This window comes from Vulpes vulpes, chromosome 3 (genome assembly GCF_048418805.1).
Source record: "Vulpes vulpes isolate BD-2025 chromosome 3, VulVul3, whole genome shotgun sequence".
In the NCBI taxonomy this organism is placed as follows: domain Eukaryota; kingdom Metazoa; phylum Chordata; class Mammalia; order Carnivora; family Canidae; genus Vulpes; species Vulpes vulpes.
Genome location: NC_132782.1, coordinates 102,988,828 through 103,011,313, shown reverse-complemented (window position 1 = coordinate 103,011,313; position 22,486 = coordinate 102,988,828). Strand labels below are relative to the sequence as shown.

The 22,486-nt window shown below is 48.5% G+C and overlaps 1 protein-coding gene across 4 annotated transcripts in view; it reads right to left on the bottom strand.

The window, feature by feature from the left end:
* MYH11 (myosin heavy chain 11) overlaps positions 1-22,486 on the bottom strand; it is a 112,286-nt gene that overhangs the window by 61,919 nt on the left and 27,881 nt on the right. For all 4 annotated transcript variants that reach the window (XM_026003166.2, XM_026003167.2, XM_026003165.2 and 1 more), the window contains exon 4: positions 8,105-8,132. In XM_026003166.2, coding sequence (XP_025858951.2) covers positions 8,105-8,132 — 28 coding nt within the window. The remainder of the gene's footprint in view (positions 1-8,104; positions 8,133-22,486) is intronic.

Here is a 22,486-nt window from a genome sequence, read left to right as displayed (position 1 = left end):
AGGGAGAAGCAACTCCCCACCGAGCAGGGAGCCCCACATGGGACTCAATCCCAGGATCCTGGCATCATGACCTGAGCCAAAGGCAGACGCTTAACCCACTGAGTCACCCAGGCACCCCACTATCCTGAAATTCTTAATACTCTTTGAATAAAGGGCTCTGCATTTTCATTTTGCGTGATTTTACACATCACGGTGCTGGTCCTGGGTCCTGTGGGGGTTGAAGGATATTTACACGTTCATTTCAGCCTGTGTCTGCCCTTGGCAGCAGAGCCAAACTAGCTCTGGGTTTCAGAGCTGGTCCTCATGGGATTCCAGCCCCTGTAGCTGGCGAGGTCCTCTAGCAAGTCTGCTGTCCAACTCCTACACCCCTGCAAAGCCCAGACAAGTATTACCTCTGTTCTGAATACCACCTTTAGGCAGAAGCAATGCCTCCTCCCCCTATGGCATGAATCAGCAAAATAGCCCGATGGGCTCCAAGGCGAGAGTTCAAATCTGAGTCTGAATTCAAATCCCTGCTTTGCCAGTTACCCGTGCGACCTTGGGCAAGTCATTTAACTATTCCCATGCCTTGGTTCCCTTACCTATAAAATAGGTATAATTTTTTTTAAGATTTTATTTACTTGATAGAGAGCAGCAGAGGGAGAGGGAGAAGCAGGCTCCCCACTGAGCAGGGAGCCCAACGCGGGGCTCCATCCCAGGACCCCAGGATCGTGACCTGAGCCGAAGGCAGATACTTAACCAACTAAGCCACCCAGGGACCCCTAAAACAGGTATAATTAAAGCACTCACATGATTGTTATAAGGATTAAATAAGTGAATATGTATAAGATGTTTAGAACAATGCCAGATACAGAAAAATGTGAGCTATTATTACTTATAACCATTTCTTCCTCATGCTTATATTAATACTTACATATTAATGCTTATATAATGTTTCTATTCATTTTATTATCTTCAGCATTCATACTATTATTAAAACATGAGTCCTATCCTATTTTTCCACTGTATAAGCCAGGAGACTGCAAACCATTCCAGTAAAGAGCTGGTTAGTAAATACTTAGGCTTCCAGGGTCATGCATTCTCTGTCCCAAATACTCAGCTCTGCTATTGTAGCGGGAAAACCAACAAACATGGCTATGTGCCGATAAAACTTTATTTATAAAAAATAGAGAAGGGCTGCATTTGGCCGAATGGTCTGAGTTTGCCGACCCTTGGCAGTGGTCTCCTAATGCTTTCCTGTCCATTTTAGATTAAAATTCAAAATCCTCCCCAGAGCCCAGAAGACCCCACCTTACCTCCCTCTGACCTCCTGCCCCATCACCCCCTTGTCTCTTAATCCAGCCCCTTGTGACATACAGGTTATTCCTCGAACACACAGCTCCCTCTCCACCCAAGGCCCCTCCACGCCTCACCTAGGCCTCCCATCTGGTCACTCTGTATGAACAACATGACATGCTAGACCAGACAGGACTCAGCTCTAAACACTACATGCCCTCACCTTCCAGATTCATGACTGCTTAATCACTTGGAGCAAAGCGTGACTCCTGGCTGGGCTTACCTGGACCCCTGATTTTTTTAAAAGCTCAGACCCTGCTATCCACTTGGGTGGATTTTAACAATGGCCAAAGTGAAATTTAATAAGGACAGCTAAGCTGATGACGGTTCAAGGGGTGACTGGACACATTTGCAAATAAAAGTTGAAGGGCTGGGGGTTTCCTCTGCACCAGCAGCCAGTTGCCTACTCACTGGGTGCTGGCCGTGTACAGGGGCAGCGTGCGACAGGATGGGGACACTGTCTCACTGTCACTGAGCTCACGTTCCAGGAGACGGAGACAGACACTAGCCAAGGAAATGAATAAGTATTCAAGGTTATCCGAGGGTCTGTTGTTGCTATATCAGGGTGGCATGATCGGGGGCTGGGGTCCGGGGACGGCTGTCCATGGGTAGCCAGAGGGGGAGCAGAGCCCTGTGGGAAGAAGCAAGGGTGAGGAGTAGCAGACAGGGGGAAGAGCAAGGAGCCTGGTGTGGCCGGAGGGTCAGGAGGGGGTGTCAGTAGCAAGTGATGAGGGAAGAAAGGTAGGGTCAGATCAGGGCCAATCTTCTTGGCCATGATGAAGAGTTTTGTTATTATTCTAACAAGTACAGGAAACCATTTAAAGAGGAGAATGGGGCTTGAGGACCTGTGGGGGGAAATATCAAACCTGCAGGCTACAGCATGGGTTGCAGGGAGGAGACTAAACAGTAAACACAACACAGTTACAGCAGTTGATTCGTGTGTGTGTGTAGGGGTGGCTCACCAAGAGGCAGTGGCATTCTTAGGCTCTTCCACGAACTGATTCGTGAAATCCCCACAACCACCCCCCAGTGGAGCACCTATTGGGCCCATTTTACAGATGGGGAAACAGGCCTGGAGAAGTTAAGGGACTTGTTTCTGCTCTCAGAAAGGCACTGCCAGTGGCAGTGATGGGGCTGGATTCGAACCCCAGAGGTTGGGCTCTGGAATCCACACCCTGCTCCATCATACTACTTCGCACAACAAATATCTACTGAAGGAAGGAAGGAAGGAAGGAAGGAAGGAAGGAAGGAAGGAAGGAAAGAAGGAACGGGGCATGGTCATGGAGGGAAGCAGAGCTGTGGGAAGCCCAGCTAGGGGGCTACTGCAACTGTCCAGGCAAGAGGTGACAGGTCCTGAATGAGGGAGAGCAGAACCAGAGGAGTGGACAGAGGTACAAAATACTTCAGAACCATGTGTCTAAAGCAGGAGTCACTAGCTGCAGGTGGCTATGAAGACAAAGTAACAATCCGGTTCCTCTGTCACATTAGCCACATTTCAAGCGCTCGGCAGCCATCAGCACAGAAAGGCCTGATGGCCAATGCTGTTCTAAGGGAAGCAGAACCTGGTGCTGGTGTGGGTGTTGGGGGTGACGGCAGGGCGGCTGCTTCCTCTTCCTCAGGGCCTCTCCATACTCAGCACAGAGAGGTTAGGTGACCTGTGCAGGGTCGCACAGCTAGGAAGCCATCTCCAAGGCACACTCTCACCTGCTCCTCTCTGTCAGATGCCGATGAGCAACACTGTTGCTACCTGGGAGCCTGGGGAGATGTGTGGCTCCCACCTGGTGCACAGGTGCTCAAAAGGCTCCTCTGCCAACTGCTCCCTATATAATCTCGCCTAATGTGTGTTTCTGTTTAAAGACACTTTCATATATATAATTGATTTGTCAACGTTGAACTCACAGCCAACAGCTCTAAAACTCATGCCTGAAAGAAGCTCATCCAGCACATGAATTTGCTCTATAAGGCACAGCTAGCCATCTCGTGCTTAGGAAGACGGCGCTTCAGCCCCACGCTTGGGATGCACTATTAACGGTGAAATCATGTTAAAATCTTGTTAAAAGCTACAAAAATGCAAACCATGTGGTGCTGAATCTAGCACACAGAGGGCCCCTGCTCACAGCTCAGGAGTTGAAACAGGAAAGGAGAGTTCCCTTAGCTGGGAAGGTGTGCCCTGTTGGGCTGCTCAAACTTTTCCTGGCTTGGCGTGTGTCTTTGAAGAGCCCCAAAAGCACCCGGAGTCTCAGTTGGGGGTTACAAATAAATTTTAGCAAGTAGGTGAATTGGCAAATACAGAATCAAGAAATAAGAAGGATTGATTGTATATAATATATATGATATATATTTATATCTTTTATCTATATATATATCTATGTATCTTTTATGTTGTACTTCTCTATATTTTTTAAGCCTGGAAACAATCACAGCTACAGTCCATGGAGGGTAGTTTTATAAAACACAGCATTTCTGGGCAGTCACAGGGAGGGAGGCTGGTTTTTGTAGGACCAGAAAGAACACACTCTAAGGTCCACTGCTGAGTGGAAAAAGCAAGGGCAGACTGGCTGTGTTTTCTAAAATCCAGAGTTCTGGATCCTCTTGGGGGAGGCAAAAACCCCCAGCTAGCTCTAGGAACAGTGGGTCAGCATTCTCCCACAGTATAAGTTGTCTCGGGCACAATTGCAGCTGCCCCTCGAATGCGTGTGAACTTTGCAGTTTGCCACAGTCCCCGCTACTCCCTAATGTCACCCCTGACCTAATCCACCCCCTTCTGTTACCTGCCAGCCTCTCCGAGGCATTTGTACTTGTAAATCCTGGTCTGGGGATACAACAAAGGCATGTAAGCAGCCAGCTGTAGATCTACTGGCCATGTCTAAAAATGCATTAAGAAAACCATGGACATACCTTGGCAGAGAACATTTTAATAAATAAACGCCTTAAAAGTATTTAAAAAAAAAAAAGAAAGTCACGTTCATGGCTTATCATGAATATGATTGGCTACCTATCTGTCACCCTATAGGTTTCCCTTGCTTTCACTTATTAGCATGGCTAAGGGTGACGCAGCACTTTCAAAAATAACTGATGAGTGACAATTATGTTCACTGAGCCTGAAATGACACTATCCGGCACCGTGCTCAGTGCTTTCCATGAATTGACTCAGGGATGCCTCACAACCCCCCTGGGAGGTGGGTGCAGCTGCCCATTTTACAGGTAAGGAAACTGAGGCTCAGACAGGGTACATGGCTTTCTGTAGCCACGTGTCAAGCTCACTGGCTGCCCCTAAAGTGAAACTCTGGCCTGTCTTGGAGTCAAAACGGCAGTCGCTCAGGAGCCAACGTGCAGCCACATCTGGGGACAGAAATCTAGCAGGACCCACACTCAGGGGTACCTGAGATGGTTTTAAGCTGCACAAGGTCCCCAAAATAAGCTGACCAGGACAGCAACAATTGGCACAGACATGATCGCTAAACCCAGAAGATACAATGTGGACCAGGTGAGGATGGTTAACATCACCAGGGACAGGTCACCTTAGTGTCATGTGGGTGTCACATGGGTCTGATGTACCCCCCCGATATGGTAGCATGAAGAAGTCACCTGGTCTCTGCATAATTCTCCCCCAAACCCATAACGGCAGTCTAGTGACCTAGAACAACATCAGACAAACCCAGTTTGAGGGGTGTTCTGCTAAAGCCCCGGTTAGTCCTCAAAACCATCTGGGTCATGGAAAATAAGGAACGTCTGAGAAACTGTCATAGCCAAGGAGAGCCTAGGGAGACATGATGACAAGATGCAATTCTGGATGGGCTCATGGAACAGAATACAAAAAAAATTAAATTTCTGTGTTCACATGCATTTTTACATTTCAATTTAAGTTAAAATTAGTGAACCTACAGTCTACAGTTCAATTAACTGTGATGTCCCAATGCTGGTGTCTTCGGGTGACACGTGTCGTGGTGACGTCACATGTTACTATCAGGAGAAACTGAAACTTGGCAGGTGGGGTATGGGAACTCTATCTCGGCAATTTTTTTGGTAAATCTAAAATAATTTCAAAACTATTCTATTTTTTAAAGCGATTCCACTTAAAGAATAATATTAATTTAACAATAACATGCACATACGGTCAAAACCCTAACCACGGTGCCAGGTGAATGAGGTTGGAGAAACACAAGTTTTTTTGTTTTGTTTTGTTTTTTTTAAAAAAACAAGCTCTGGAATCAGGAGCCTTAAGCCAGACACAACCTTGGCTTTTGTGATCCTACTTCTGCGATCCTACTTCCGGCCCCAAGAAAGAAGCTGAGGGATCACAGAGGAAGTTTTGCCCATAAAGTTGGTCATCATCATATTTTTATTTGAGGATAAAATTTAAATGACCTAAGAGCGCCACACTGGGGGTCTGGTCAGGTGTTTCACTGGCTCCCTGGAGGGTCAGTGGTCATCCAAAAGGGACATTTGTAAATAATGTGGAAACGTGATGTCGGTGGAATGTCAAATGGAAAAGAGTAAGAGAAAAAAGTATGCATATAACCGAGTTCATGTTTATGTTTAAAACAGCCTATAGAAAAAAAAAAAAAAAGAAGAGCTACATCAAGATTCACTGGGGTGAGGGGTGCTTTGGGTGGCTCAGTCTGTTGAGCATCTGACACTTAATTTTAGCTCAGGTCATGATCTCAGGGTCCTGAGATCAAGTCCCATGTTAACCTCTGTCCTCGGCAGGGAAGCTGCTTAAGATTCCCTCTCTCTCCCCCTCTGCTTCTCCCCTTACTCACGTGCTCTCACTCTCTCTTAAACAAACAAACAAACAAACAAACAAACAAACAAATAAAATCTTTTTTAAAAATCCCAAAACCATTTACTGGGGCCAAGCTTGGCAGTGGACTGTGGGTGAAGTCTTCCTACTGTTCACTTATGGGTATTTATCTGCATTAGTCTTACAGTTACAAAAAAAAAAAATTAAAATATGTGTCCGCATGCATTTTGCACTTCAATTTAAGTGAAAATTTAAAAAATTTATTTTGTTTCTATGGTAGAATGGAAAAAAAGAGAAAAAGCAAGTAGAGAGAAGTTTATTGATTCGCCTAAAGCTGAGGGTGGGAAAACTTTTTCTGTAAAGGGCCAGAGAGTAAATATTTGAGCCTCTGAGGGACACAAGTGATGTCTATTGCAAATACTCACCCCTCAGTCATAGTGGCCCTAAAGCAGCCACAAGCAACACAGACATGAATGGGTGTGGCTGTGTTCTGATAAAACTTTATTTATGAAAACAGACCAAGGGCTGGATTTGGCCCTTGGGTCATACTTTGTTGATCCTGCCCTAAAAATTACAGAGGTCTAACTCAGGGATCCTTGGATCTGTGCAAGTAGAGGTTCTATTGCAGCCAGGATTCTGATTCCTAGGCCTGGGTTTCTCTCCTGAACACCATGGCGCCTCCCACAAGCAAGGCTCAGCAAAACTCCGGCAAAATACCACCACTGCATCAGACAACCAGCCAACAATGAGGCGGCACCTACTACACGCCAGGGACCATGCTAAGTTATCCCCCTCGATACTGCCCCTTTGGTCCTCCCAACAACCCCAGGGGTGGGGTCACAATTGATATCCCCATTCTACAGATGAGAACACTGAGGTTTGCAGACTTACCCAGCCTGCCCAAGGACAAACTGCCAGCATGCAGTGAGGCAGGAAAGCAGACCTAGCCCTGTGCCTCCAAGGGCCCACCTCCTAACCACAGCACTGCCCTCTTGAGGTATCTGTGTCCCCTCAATATTAGACCATGTTATCAAAAAACATCTTAAAAATCCTGTAGGCTTCTACTGGGAAGTATTTCTTCTTCCAAACTAGAGCAGAAGGGCTAAGGCTAGGTGGGGTCAAGGTAGGAGGACTGCGGGCACCTGGGTGGCTCAATGGTTCAGCATCTGTCTATGGTCCAAGTCACAATCCTGGGGTCCTGGGATCGAGTCCCACATCGGGCTCCCCACAGGGAGCCTGCTTCTCCCTCTGCCTGTGTCTCTGCCTCTCTCTCTGTGTCTCTCATGAATAAATAAATAAAATCTTAAAAAAAAAAAAAAACCTTGTGATGACTCTGAGCCATCTGGATAACCTTGACAATCTCCGTATATTAAGGTCCACTGATTAGCAACCTTAACAGCATCTGCAATCTTCATGCCCCCAGGCCACATGACCTGACATACAGCTTCCAGAAATTAGGATGCAGAGATCACTGGGCGGGGGTGGGGGGGTGTTGGGCATTATCCTGCCTATGACAGGAGGGATGTTCCTGAGTATAGAAGATTCCCTGAATGATTCTAAACTGAGCTAACGTATTTGGGTCTTTGAAGACACAGTGATGCCAACCAAATACGGCACAAATGTGCTTGCTCACTGTGACCTGTTAGGGCAGTAACACAAGCCAAGGTTTCTTCACTAACAGAGATGCCTTCCACCTTCACACAGCTGTTCTGCAAAGAGGCACAACTCTGTCAATAGTTCAGGGCCGAGCATGCAGTAAGTGCTCAATAAATGCGAGTTCTAGGAAAGGGGGATGGCGCAGAGCCAGACGGCGCCAGGTCCCACTGGCAGTTGGGATGTGCCTACCTTGGCACGAGGACTTCCGTTCAGCAAACATTGAGCGTGCATCTACTCCACACCAGATACAAGCGAGGCATCAGCAACGGTAAGCAAAGGCCTCGCCCTCAGGGACCTTTTCTCTTTAGTAGGTTGCATCTCGACCATAGAAAAACAGGAGGAAAAAAAAAAAACAGAGGCTCCACTTACGTGCACAGAATGGACTGGTCCTCTCGATCTGCAAACAGAAAGAAAAAAAGGCCGTGAATTAGAAGTAGCTCCAAGCTGAGGGTCTGGATATGCCTCCCCCCAACACCCCCATCCAAAGCTTCTGCACACTTGCCCCACCAAAGGGGGTGATGGACCAACTGGACTCATTGCCTAGGGTAGAGCCAAGAGGACAGCAGGGCTCTTTTAGATACTCTTCCCTACCCCCACGTCCTGGAGGCAGCCCCAGAAAGATGCTGGGGCCTGGCTAGTTTGGAAGGCCGTGGGCATCCCAGCGCCTCCAGCTCCGAGGGTGGGTGGGGTGGGGACCCGGGATCCCAATCTGCCAGACAGAACAGACTGGGGTCCCACTCAGCCACTTCTCAGTTCTGTGGCCTTGGGTGGATAGTCTTAACCCCTCTATGCCTCAGTTTCTGCACCTGGAATGTAGGGTAGTGGACAGTTTGGGTTTGAAAACCTAGCATTTCCTTTTTTTAAAAAAGGTTTTATTTATTTATTCATGAGAGACACAGAGAGAGAGAGGCAGAGACACAGGCAGAGAGAGAAGCAGGCTCCCCCATGCGGGACTCGATCCCAGGACCCCAGGATCATGCCCTGAGCCCAAGGCAGACGCTCAACCACTGAGCCACCCAGGTGCCCCTCACATCACCTCTTCTGGGAAGAGCATCCTGTGTTCCTCTAGGAGACGTGCCTCTGACCCCACCCCTGCCATCATGTTCAGTCTTAGGGGGGCTGCCCCACTGGGTCCCCCAGCCAAGAGGATGGGGAAGCACAGCAGGTGGACAGAGACCTCAGGCCCTGCCCCAGGTCCCGAGAAGCCCATTCCTGCCATTTCTGAGGCTGGCTCTCCAGGCTTCCCACCCCACCTGCAAGCCCGCTGACAGTCCTCCAAACATTCCTTTCCTGGATCATATCAGTGCTGGGTTGATCTATGGCTGACCCCCAGAGAGCCTTGCTGGGGAACACAGGGCACCATGAGATTAAATGTGATAAAGTAGACATTACTGATCACCTTCGACTCTTAAAGTGGCCTCAGAGGGTGAAGCCAGAGTCTGGAACTCATTTTCTGTCCTACGAGGGATATGGGGACAGTTACCGACGCCTTCAGTTATCGGCCAATTAGCTATAACTGAGAAATCGGGGCATCCTATCTGCTGACAGGCAACGCCCAAGTTTTCTGCAATCCATCCAGTTTCTTTTTTTTATTTTTTTAATTTTTATTTATCTATGATAGTCATCAGAGAGAGAGAGAGAGGCAGAGACATAGGCAGAGTGAGAAGCAGGCTCCATGCACCGGGAGCCCGACGTGGGATTCGATCCGGGGTCTCCAGGATCGCGCCCTGGGCCAAAGGCAGGCGCCAAACCGCTGCGCCACCCAGGGATCCCATCCATCCAGTTTCTGAAATTTCTGCAAGTGTTTCTGAAATCCATTCCCTGGCTCTGTCCTTGCTGCCATGGGGCTCGGGCTGTCTCAATCCACACCTCGCCAAAGATCTCGCCCTGTCCTCTTCCAAACACCTTCCTGCTCAGAGTGATCTTCCTGACATGCTGTGTTGCCGATCACTGCAACTTAACACTCTCCCACTCTGGAAGTTTCTTTCTTTCTTTCTTTCTTTCTTTCTTTCTTTCTTTCTTTCTTTCTTTCTTTCTTTATTTTTTTGAAAGGTTTTTAATTTACGAATTTATGTATTCATGAGAGACACACAGAGAGAGAGAGGCAGAGACATAGGCAGAGGGAGAAGCAGGTTTCATGCATGGAGCCCGATGTGGGACTTGATCCCAAGACTCCAGGATCATGCCCTGAGCCAAAGACAGATACTTGACCACTGAGCCACCCAGGTACCCCTGGAAGTTTCTTTAAAAGTCCAACATAGGGGTGCATCTGGGTGGATCAGTCGGTTAAGTATCTGACTCTTGATTTAGGCTCAAGTCCTGATCCCAGGGTCATAAGCTCAGCTTGAGATTCCCTCTCCACCCCACTTGCCCATGCTCTCTCTAAAGAAATAAATAAAAAGAGGTATATCGCTACACATGCACACACACACATACACGTATATATGCACACACACCCTCAAGTACCTATATACGCATTGGCTATACAGTGAAGCCACCAACTTGACACGGCCCGCAGTGGCTGGCCCTGAGGAGAGGGTTCCTGAGAATCAGAACAGGTGGGACACCTACTTTCATGCCATCTGCTTCTAACCTGTTCACGTTTGTGCTATGGGCATGCATTGCCGTCCCCTCATCTCGCCAAAAATTGGCCAATGCAAAAAATACTCTTTACTGCTCTTGAGGAAACCACTATAATCCCGAAGCTTAGGACACAGAGAAGGGAAACAGCCACCACTACCCACAATGCCCCCAGTAAGTGCCCCTCCAGAGTGCTCACTGCCCCTCACACCTGTGCTGAGCTCCTTCGGTGCTACGTAACCCATTTAATTCCCATGGCAGCCCCAGAGGTGAGCCCTGGCTTCACCCCCATTTTACAGATGAGGGAAACAGAGTGCAGAAGGAAGGTGACCTGCCTCAGGTCACTGTGCACCCCCGCCCCAGGTCACTGCGCCGCCCCCCCACCCCCACCCCAGGAGATATGTCTGCTCTAAAACTCAAAAGGTGACCTTATTTAAAATCAGGGTGTTACAGGTATAATGAAAGATCTCCAGATGAGATGATCCGGGACTTAGGGTAGGATCTAAATCAATGACCGGAGCTCTTATTATTAAGAGAAAGGATGGTGAGATTAGAGACACAGGGAGAGGGGATCCCTGAGTGACTCAGCAGTTTAATGCCTGCCTTTGGCCCAGGGTGTGATCCTGGAGACCCGGGATCGAGTCCCACGTCGGGCTCCCTGTGTGGAGCCTGCTTCTCCCTCTGCCTCTCTCTCTCTCTCTCTCTCTCTCTCTCTCTATCATGAATAAGTAAATAAAATCTTTAAAAAAAAAAAAAAAAGACACACAGGGAGAAGGCCATGTGAAGGAGGAGGAGAGACAGGAGGGATGTGTCTACAAGCCGAGGAGTGCCAAGGAGCCAGGCACTACCCGAAGCCAGGAGAGAGACACAACCCAGATTCTTCCTCAGAGCCTCCAGAAGGAGCCAGCCTGGCCAATGCCTTGACTTTGGGCCTCCAGAGCAGTCAGAGAAAACAAATCCCACTTCTCTGGCCACCAAGTCCATAGCAGTTTGTACAGCAGCCCTAGAAAATGAGCACAGTCTCACAGCTAGCAGGGGCAGGCTGTTTTTCCTTCCTCGGGCAACCCACACTCGTACACGGGTGGCACCTCCTTCCGAGATTAAAACAGAGGAAAAAACTTAAATGTCCCCAGTGCATTGTAGAGAGAGACTGAAGTCAGGGGCACCTCTCCTGTCCATGGGGCATCTGCAGTGGGAGGCGCCCGGCATAGGTACAACCCGGCTCCTCGTCCTGGCATCAGGGAATGTGGATGTGTGGGTCTCTAACTTCCACCCAGAAGGAGAAACCCGCTCAGGAGCAGAGCAAAATAAGAAACCCGTTAAAAACAGTCAGGGGGCACCTGGGTGGCTCAGTCGGTTGGGCGCCTGCCTTCGGCTTAGGTCATGATCCCAGGGCCTTGGGTCCGAGCCCTGCACTGGGCTCCCTGCTCAGCGGGGAGTCTGCTTCTGCCTCTGCCTCTCACCCTACTCATACTCTCTCTCTCTCTCTCTTTCAAATAAATAAATAAAATATTTAAAAAAAAAACAACCCAGATCATCCTGTGATCAGAACCAAGCAGAGGGGCACCCCGCCCCGCCCCTGGGGGCTGGCCCAGACAACCTCCACTATTTTCAGGAATGATTTTGAGACTGACAGACAGACAGGCTCTCCTGATCCATCTGCTCCAGAGAGAGGGGGAGGGGGGTCAGGCTTCCCCCAGCAGCCTTGGGAAGCCTGGCCCAGAGCACAGGAGATTTATAGGGTCAGGCGCTGGTCCTGGGGCCTTTCCTCACAGGAGGTCCCCAGGAGAGGCAGCAGGGGGCCACCGGGGACCTCAGGCCGGGGACATTCCCATCGGAAACACATACGGCCTGCAGGCGTGGGAAGCTGACGGCGCCGGCCACGGGGCGCAGGGAGGCCTGGCGTGGGCACCGCGGGCTGACCTGCACCTTCCCGGGGCCTTCCACCTCCCGCGGAGCCCGAGCATATTCCATCTGACCCGAGGGGGCAAGAGTCGTCTGGATGTGGGAAGCAGGGTACCCCGCCCCCCCGCCCGAACTTTGCACTCTGCCGCTCCTGCCCACAGCGCTCTGGCCCTGCCTGACCCATTTTCCTCCTCCTCCTTATCCCCCTGGAGGTGAAATTCGCCTAACGCAAAATTAACCAAGTCAAAGCCAACACTTGGGCGGTGTGTCGTACGTTCACAGCGTTGTGCACTGTGCATGGTGTGTCTAGGGCACATCTAGTTCCGGAACATTCTCATCTGCCCATTCACCGGTCACTCTTCATTCCCCACTCCGTTAACCCCCAATCTGCTTTCTTCTCTTTTCTTACCTATTCCAGACATTTCCCATAAATCCAATTGTACAGAATGTAGCCTTTTGTGTCTGCCTTGTTTCACTTAGCATGATGTTTGCACAATTCCTCCCTGTTATTGACATGTGTCCGAACTCCCTTCCTTTCTATGGCTTGCTAATATTCCATTACATGGATATACCATATTTTGTGTGTCCATTTGTCCAATGATGGGCATTTGGGTTGTTTCCTATCTTTCAGCTATTGTGGGTAGTGCTACTCTGAACATTCAAGTACAAGTTTTTATTTGAGAATTCATTTTCAATTCTTTAGGGTATATACCCCAATCCACTATTTTTTTTAAAGATTTATTTATTTGAAAGAGAACAAGAGAGAGCAAGCATGAGCAGTGGGGGGAAGAGGGAAGGCAGAGGGAAAGGGAGAGAATCTCAAGCAGACCCCCTGCTGAGCATGGAGCTGGACACAGGGCTTGGTCTCATGACCCTGAGATCATGACCTGAGCCAAAACCAATAGTCAGATGATCACCCTACTGAGCCACCCAGGTGTCCCATTCCAATCCATTGTTGAAACGGCATCTTGACAGTCACCTCCTCTATGATTTTTCTCTGACTCTATACCTCCCTAGAGCTAAATTGGAGGCCCTTCTACTGCATGCCCCCTCTAGGGCTACCATGGACAGTGGTACAGGTCATACACTGCGTAACTCTAGAGGGAACCATTCACATGGGTCATTTTAGATTTGTACATTTATTAAGACAATCTTCTAACAGGTGGAGGAAAAGTGCCTTGAGAAAAGAGTGCCTTTCTCTATTTTTACAAAGACACCATGTGGCTTAGTGGTGGCCCTGGCTTTGAGAGTCCAAAGGTTCCCTCCATCATAGCACTTAATCTCATTACAATCATTGTTTCACCTCAATATTTTGTAGCAGGAAAGGGTACAGATTATCTGGAAAAATAACCGGTCATTTATCCATGATAGGACAGGCAGGGTTTTTCTTTTCCAACTTTGTAAAAATTACACTACTTTACATTATTGATAATAGCTCATAAGTAGAAACAATAAAAAGAAATCCATCAGATGCTAAGGGGATAGACAAAATGGGGTACGTCCATAGAGTTGAGTATTACTCCACCATAAAGAAGAAATAAAGCACTGACACTTGCTATAACATGAAGCCATTCTGCTCAGGGAGGGCCACATCTGGTAGCATTCATTCCATTGATAGGAAGTGTCCAAAGTAGACAAATCTAAAGAGACCGAAAGTAGACAAGCGATCGCCTGGGAACTGTAGGTAGGACAGGGAGGTGACTACCGACGGGCACACAATTTTTTGGCTGGGGGAGGGTGAAAGAAATATAAAATTAGATTGTGATGACTGCATACTCCTGTAAATTCACTAATGACCAGGGAATTGTATACTTTAAATGAATCTGGGACACCTGGGTGGCTCAGTGGTTGAGCATCTGCCTTCGGCTCAGGGCACGATCCAGGGGTCCTGGGATCGAATCCCACATTGAGCTCCTTGCATGGGGCCTGCTTCTCCTCCCTCTGCCTCTCTCTGTGTCTCTCATGAATAAATAAATAAATAAATATTTAAAAAAATAATAAATGGATTAATTTGTGGTATATAAACCATATAATAAAACTTTTTAAAAGATTTTATTCATCTATTTGATGGAGAGAGAGAGAGTGCACAGGCAGGGGGAGGGGCAGAGGCAGAGGGAGAAGCAGGCTCCCCACTGAGCAGGGAGCCTGACTCAGAGCTCAATCCGAGGACCAAGGACCGTAAGATCATGACCTGAGCCCAAGGCAGATGCTTACCTGACTGAGCCACCTCGGTGCCCCCACAATAAAACTTTTTTTAAAAACAATGCTAAGCTTATACCATGTCTGAATCGAGAGCCTGGACTCCTTAAACTTCACACAGAGCTATTTGTTTTTCACAAGTTATAAAACTGCTTTCAATGCTTCTCCTCCCAGCCCTGAAATGCTGAAGGTCAAGGGCTGTGCCTGTTCTCAGGTGCCAGGAACAGTGCCTGACACATAGTAGGTACCGGGGAAATGCTTCCTCATTGGCATCTCTTCTTCTGTCAAGGCAACCGAGACAGAAGCAAGGGTGAACACTTCCATCTGCAGTCACATACTCACTCAGCAAACAAGTCCTGACCCCCTACCATGTGCCAGCCCCTAGAAACGTGAAATTCATGAAGTCCTCTGGAAGTCTGCTTTTGAGAGGCTTACAAGGCAGTGTGGGAGTCAGATGGGCAAAGCAATGACCAAAAGGAGTGAGCAATTCCTAGGACGGGTATTTGCTGCTGCCTGAGAGAGGGATGGTTTAAGTCTTGGCAGCTGAAGTGATACCGAGCTGCCTGGAGAAGAGAAGATTTTGTAGGAATCCACGAAGCAGATGCCTCTCAAGCAGAGGGTCTGGGACACAGAGGGTCCCACAGACAGAGAGGACACAGTCCAGGAGCCGAGGTGTGCAGGGCTGGAGCTGGCATTCCAGCTTCACCCAGCCAGGAGCCCTGGGGCTCTCCTTACCTCACACTCACCCCTACACATGCCCCTCTTTCTCCTTCTCCCCAGACTTGGGGTCTGGCCTTGGACGTGCAAGTATGCGGGTGAGCTTTCCGAAGAGATAAAGGACTCCGGTGGTCCCTCCCCCGAAGTGGGCCCGAAGACTCTCAGGGGACGCCCAGCTCCCCACAGACCAGCTATTTCGGCTCGATCCCAAACACAAGCTCGTGGTTTACGGCTGGGGAGCCAGAGGCCTGCAGGCTGACCATAAAAGGAGAAAACCAAGCTGGGACTAAGAACAGACCCAGGCTCACTGCTTCTCTTCCTTCCCATGCCAGGCTGCTAGGGGACCCAGCGAGGGGGAGGTGGCCAAGCCTGGGTCCCTGTAGGGTCACCTCCACCCATGAAGGCGGAGGCCAGAAGGTTCCAGATGACAGCTAACACCTGCTGCACTTGCTGTGAACAGGCAGCGTGTTCCCCATGCACTGTCCAAATTAACCCTTGCCACAATTGGAACAGGCCCAATTATTAGCCTCACAGGACAAAAGCAAACCAGACACAAAGAAGTGGGTGCATTGCAGAACAGGGATTTGAACCCAGCTCCAGAGCCCATGCCCTAACCCACTACACACTCTGCAAGTCAGGATCCTTCTCTTCTTCTGGACTTCCTCTCCCACCTTCTCCTCCAGCAGAGCTGCTAGGAAGAGATTCTGGGTGGGAAGAGATACCTCTGAGGGTTTGTGCTGGACCCCAGCAGGAACCCAAACCCACACAGAGCACTGGCATCTTTAACGGCAGACCTGGCCAGTTGATGGATGGGGTCAGGGCAAAACCAATATTTTCATGGTGGTCTCTTGGGCCTCAGCTGCCCCGGCCCCACTCTCCCTCCTTCTCTCTGCTCCAGCCCCAACCAGTTTATGGATCCCAGAGCCACCTCCTTGTTATGCCCATGTGTCGCCTTGCCTGCCCTCCCAGAATATGACAGGCCCCAGGGTCCAGCTCACAGCTCCCTGGAACTCCCTTCCATAGCACATGTATTTGTGGGGATGATGTGATTAATCCCCGCCTTCTCCCTCGCCTCATCCCCGCCAAGTAGATGGTGCCCCTCCTCACCATCCCACAGCCCACAGTGGGGTCTCAACACTGTTGAATCAAAAGGGGAACAGGGAGCCAGATTCTCTTTGAGGTCAGCAGAACACCGAGGGAACAACAGGCACCAGCCAGAGCTTCCCAAGCCCCCTAAGCATGCCTGCTTCTTCAACTCAATACTGCTTGTTAAAAAAAAAAAAAAAAAAAAAAAAAAGGAAAAAAAAAAGAATTCTCCGGAACTCTCACCCCTTCGAGTAAGACACCACAGGCGGTCCATAAAAGGCTCATCAGAATCAGATGATCCTTTCTCCTTCCTCTTTTCCTGGCAAAGAACGTGAACCTCTCATGATAGCTACACGTCCCAGGGACTCGGTGAGGACCGAGCTGGGCAGACGGAGCCACCGTCTGTCCTCCCTGCCACCAGGCCAGATGCAGAGGCAAGAGCCGCTGCAAAATCTCCAACCACGCATCTGGTCCCCGCTCTCTGGGGCCACATTGTCAAAGGAGCACGGTCTCTGGAGCAAAGCCACCTGGAATGACTGCCAGGCTCCACCTCTGAGGCAAGACACTGTTCTTACGAGGAACACAGGTACCAAAATCCACACCTTTCAAGGACATGAAAACAGTGAAGACTGGGTGCACAAAGCTTAAAATTGCCCCTGCACGTTGAGGCCCTCAGCACCTGCTCTGATCGTCGCCAGGGCCGTCATCAATGTCATCCGAAATGGAGAGTTCGAGAGAAGTGATTCTGGACAGCAGCGATTCTGTCCCGAGGGCACAGGGTATCGGGCCAGGTTCAGCGCTTTCAAGCGAGAAGGGCTAAGCCTACCCCTCAGCCTCCTGGGGCCTCGGTTTCCTGGTCTGTGAAATGGGGGTAACAGCACCCCACTACCATACTACCAGCCTTGGAGGGAAGATAAATGCTTCAAGGGCAGCAGAGGGGGACACCTCCAGGTGGGACACCGGGCTCTAGGGCCAACTTGCTTGGTACCGTGAGGGTCGGTTTCATCCGTCTGTCCAGTGGGCAGGCTCTGCCGCTGGGTACGGTCCTGCATGGTGCCGGAGAGGGCCGAGCCCTGCAGGCTTTCCATAGCGGTCAGCCAGGGGGACATCGGTGTCATCCCTCTCCCTGCCAAGCTTCCAGAGCAGCCTCTGGGGAGGGGGTGAGCCTGAGGAGCCCCCAGGCCCCTGCAGCACCCTAGGGCCTGCTGACCCCAGAGAGAGGGATGCCACTGAGTGTGAGAACTTGCAAAGCAGAGAGCTTAGAGGTTAGATCATGCCATCTCCCAGATTTCCCTTCAGTTTGAAGAGGGTTCAGCCAAGAGCCCCGAGCTGATAGAGGCCCACCGGCTGTGCTTTCTTTTTTAATCCACTGATAGTGGCCCTTGGTGCTAACTACATGAGGATGAAACACTCCCAGCTGCTATCTTGCACAGAGTAACAAATCCTGAGGGCTCCACTCAACACATCAGAAGGAAATCAATCCTATGTGCCTTTCACACCCTTCCCCCAGGCCCCCCACCCCACCCGGGCAGGGGAGGCAGGAGATCTGAAGTGGCTTATCAGGAAAGCCTCAATAGTGGTGCTTTCCCCACTTAACACCCTATTAATTTACCCCGATCACCTAGCAGTCACTTTGCCAGGGCTGAGCCTGACAGGTAAGATGAGAGACCTTTCCAGGAGCAAACCACCTTCCCTGGGGACCATTAGGGGCTCAATGCAGCAGCTAGGGCCATCCATCAACCGGCAAGCCTTAGGCGTGGGTAGCAGATAAGCCAAGTTCAAATCCAGCTCCGACACTCACGGCGGGACCTTTGGCAAGTTCTTCACCTCCCCAAGCCTCAGTTTCCTAGGCTCTAAAATGAGGCTAATAATTGCACCTGCCTCCAGGGTTGGATGTGTGCACAAGTCATATAAACACAGGCCCACGTGCACACGCACACCTCGGGGATGAAGGGAGGAGAAGTTGATGAAAACTTTTGAAAGGATTTGGTATTTGCTGTTTTATAAAAACCAGCAATGGGGGGGCACCTGGGTGGCTCAGTGGTTGAAAGTCTGCCTTTGGCTCAGGTCGTGATCCCAGGGTCCTGGGATCTAGTCCTGCATCGGGCTCCCTGCGGGGAGCCTGCTTCTCCCTCTGCCTGTGTCTCTGCCTCTCTCTGTGTGTCTCTCATGAATAAATAAAGAAAATATTTTTTAAAAATAGCAACGGAAATGTGATGGGGAAAAACAAAAACGTTGTTGGCACTCCTGACTTTATAATTTAGTATTGTTTTTATTCTGGATTACCCATGTGGACACTATAATAGTTTCAAGGCTTAATTTTATTTTACTTATTTTTTAAAAGGATTTTTTTATTTGAGAGAGAGAGAGAGAGAGCACAAACTGGGGGGAGGGAGGAGCAGAGGGAGAGGGAGAAGCAGACTCCCTGCTGAGCAGGGAGCCTGATGTGGGGCTCGAGTCCAGGACCCTGGGATCATGACCGGAGCTGAAGGCAGATGCTTAACTGACTGATTTACCCAGGCGCCCCAAGGCTTAATTCTAAAGATCTTAATCTGATCTTGTCTGCCTTGCAGGTTGGGGGTTAGGATTACTGGAAATATTCCTGTAAATCCCTGAGCACAGAGGAGGCACATATTAAAAATCCATTATCACTAGGGCCCCTGGCTGGCTCAGTAGGTAGAGCATATTTGACTCTTGATCTCGGGATTGTGAGTTCGAGCACCACATTGGATGTAGAGATGACTTATAATACGTTTTGGGGGGAAATCCACTATTGTGATTTGGGGGGAAAATCCACTATTGTGATTATCACTTCTTTGAAAAGAAGGTTTGAGGGAATTTCCATTGAGGAATAGTGGGTTGGGCACACACAGCTACTGCTTCTTCCTCCCCTAACCTGAGTAAAATTCCAGTAAAGGGATTTTTCAAGCACACATGAACCAGTTGAAATGAACTGGAAAAGAATGAAGTGTAATGAAGTCTTGGAAGCCAGAAAATGGGATGAGTGAGGACAGGCCCAGGAAAGAAGTCTAAGCTGGTAGTGGGGAAAGCTAGAAGCGACCCAATTTCATCACAGAACCCCCTGTCCCCTCAGTAACTGGTGGCAGCAGGGGGCTCGTGAAGACAGGGCAAAGGAGGACACATGCAAATACAAGGAATGCCTGCAAGTCTGTTTAAGAAGGTGCTAGATAAGCAAGATACAAGTGACTGCCCTTGCCATGGCCCATAGCAGGAGGCAGATTTTATTTTCGGAAGAATAAAATTCCTGGAGGGGTGAGGGGCACCAGGGACTGTACTGAAAGGATAATCTGCAAGTTTCATTCCACAGTTTGAAATGCTTAGCCTCTGGACTAGACCCTCAAAATGACGGTAGACAGATCTTTACCCTCCAGGAAGAAGATTGCATGAATCTTCCCTGAAAAAGCTGATCAGCCCAAGGACAAGAAAAGATGGAAAGATCTATCAGAAGTGCCCCAGTGCGATGGCCCAGCTCTAACCAAACTATAGCTAAGCTCATCACCAGCAAGCTCCTCCTGCAAAGCCTGTTGAGCACCTGGCAGCATTGCACTGGATCATCCCAGATGAACAGACAGTGGAGAATCAGCAGACGTCTGAAGAAAGCTACTAATACATCAGACAGAAGTTGAAATAAATCACTAGGAGGTGACAGCCCAGAAAAAAAGAAGAAGAAGAGAAGGAGATGAAAAAGGGAACAGTTCAATTCTGGACATGAGAAGACTTCTAGAAAAGCAGAACAGAGAACACAGAGAGAAATAAATCACCAAGGAAGTAATTCACAAAAATTTCCCAGAATTTAACGCCAGGAGTTTATAGATTAAGAGCATCCACGAAGCCTCTAGCACAGTGGGTGAAAGCAGACCCATGACAAATCCCATCATCATGAACACAGGGATAAAGAGAGCTCTAAACGCTTCCAGAGGAGAAGAAAAAAAAATTGGTCACACACAAGAGATTAAGAATCAGATTGGAAAAAAAAAATCATATTGGCTTTTATCTTTTCGGAAACAAAGCAAGCTAGAAGGCTATGAAGGCATGCCTTAAAAATTCTGGAAGAAAAGTATTTGTTGCTTAAAATTTTAACTGGGCTGAATGGGCCCTTACATATCAGGGAATCATCAAGTCTTCAGTTGAGATATGCAGGATCCCAATCTGTCTCATCTATAGCCTTACTTGAGAAGGTACTAGAAAAGGTGCTCCAGGTATAAGCAAGAGGGAAAATCAAGGAAGAGGAAGACATGGAAACCCAGAAACAAGGAATCCACCAAGAGAGGGCTGAAGTCAAGTCCAAGCATGATAAGGAAGGTCCCAGATGTTGGCTACCTGTCATAGAGGGTAGCCAGGGCAGGTTGGAAGGCTCCAGTAGTAATCACCCTCGAGGACGAGGTATAGGTAGCGTCCTCAACACATATCTAGACGTAGTAAAAGGAGATCAACATGTTTAAAAAGGAGAGTTTGGGGAAGAATTAGTGATTAAGTACATTCATTCATTCATCAACACATATTAACTGAGCAGCTACCATGTGCCGGGCAGATGCTGGACAGACGAGGACAGAGTCTGGCTCCTATGCAGCGTATGGGTCCTTGGGAATTTAGGGGTTCATGTAACACATGCAAACATTGCATTCTATATTCTACGTTCAGCGTGTGTGTTATCCATCCCTCCCCAACCCCATCTCTTCACACCCCATCTTGTTCTACAAAAGGATTTAGGGAGGAAGCCTAAAGGGCTGCTCCCTTTACAACGAAAGCTCAACGTGGGTCCCAGCAGAGTGGCCTTACACCGTGGGATCGCGATCTTCATCAACATGGTCACAAACTGGGCCTACGCCTTCCTCCGCAAAAAAACAAACTTCCACTTTATAGAGAAAAAGTTATTTTTCCCAAGCTTGCATTTCCCCCTCACCTCCATGATTTGTTTCATGGGAATTTATCATTAGTAAGTTTTCCAGAAAGTATGAGGTATTGCCAAAATGAACCCATATGTAGCAGCTGTTAATATTGACACTAAATAAAAAAAAATTGAAACAAAATAAAGTTGATCTTTTATGGATGGGTGTGCTCACCCTTGTCACTGTTACAATGTGTCAATGTTTTTTTTTTTTTAAGAAATCTTTTTTTTTTTAAGATTTTATTTATTTACTCATGAGAGACGGAGAGAGAGAGAGAGAGAGAGAGAGAGAGAGAGAGAGAGGCAGAGACACAGGCAGAGGAAGAAACAGGCCCCACGCAGGGAGCCAGATGTGGGACTCGATCCCAGATTTCCAGGATCATGCCCTGGGCTGAAGGCGGCACTAAAACTGAGCCACCGGGGCTGCCCATACTATTTCACAATGTGATTTTGTGTTATAGCCCAGAGCCTAGAGGGGAGACAATATATTAACACTGGGGATCCTCCTCCTCATCTAGTGTCACAATGCCCCGCAGTGGAGGGGTTGTCTAGGAAAGCAACAGGACCACAACACAAAAATATCCTTCACTGAGTCAACTGCTTAGGAAATCAGACCTCACTGAGGCATCCTTCTTCAGCCTGCACACCACTGCCCACCAACTCAGCAGCTCTCTCTTACCGATTATTGGGGAGCAACACCCACCATCATTGTGATACACAGAACAAAGCAGCAGCTCTGCAAAACTGCAGATTTCTTTGAAGCTGCAGGGTGTCACGAAGTCAATGAGCTTGGAAAGGCCACCCCCCCCCACACACACACAAGTCAGATTAATTCACTAAATATCGCAGAATCATTATGAACAACAACACGACGGGGGTTTTATGAAGCACCCTCAAACACAAAAGAACATTTGGGAAGACTGGTGACCCTTCTAATAAGTCTGCAAAAATTATTTTCCTTAGCTCCTGCTGCAGGAATCAAACATGGTATGAAGAATGTTGTGTTATCTCATGTGATTCTGTCTGAAATAAAAGCAAAAAAAAAAAAAAATCCCTTAATTTTATACTCAATCTAAGAACTAGCATCTAGTTGCATTTATAACCAAACTCCTATTAAATGTAGATAAAATAGACTGACAATTTGCAATGTCATTTCCCCAGCCTAGACAAACCCTTTCCCCCACCCCCTTCCAGTGAAAATTTGGTCCCTGTTTTAAGTGATTTTTTTTTCCTGGAATCAATTATTTTCAGACAATCAAAAATTCCTTCACTTCAGGATGTTCAGCTATGTACCCAAGTGTTAATGGTGGTGATCTCTGGGTGACAAAATCATGGGTGCTGATATGTTCTCCGTA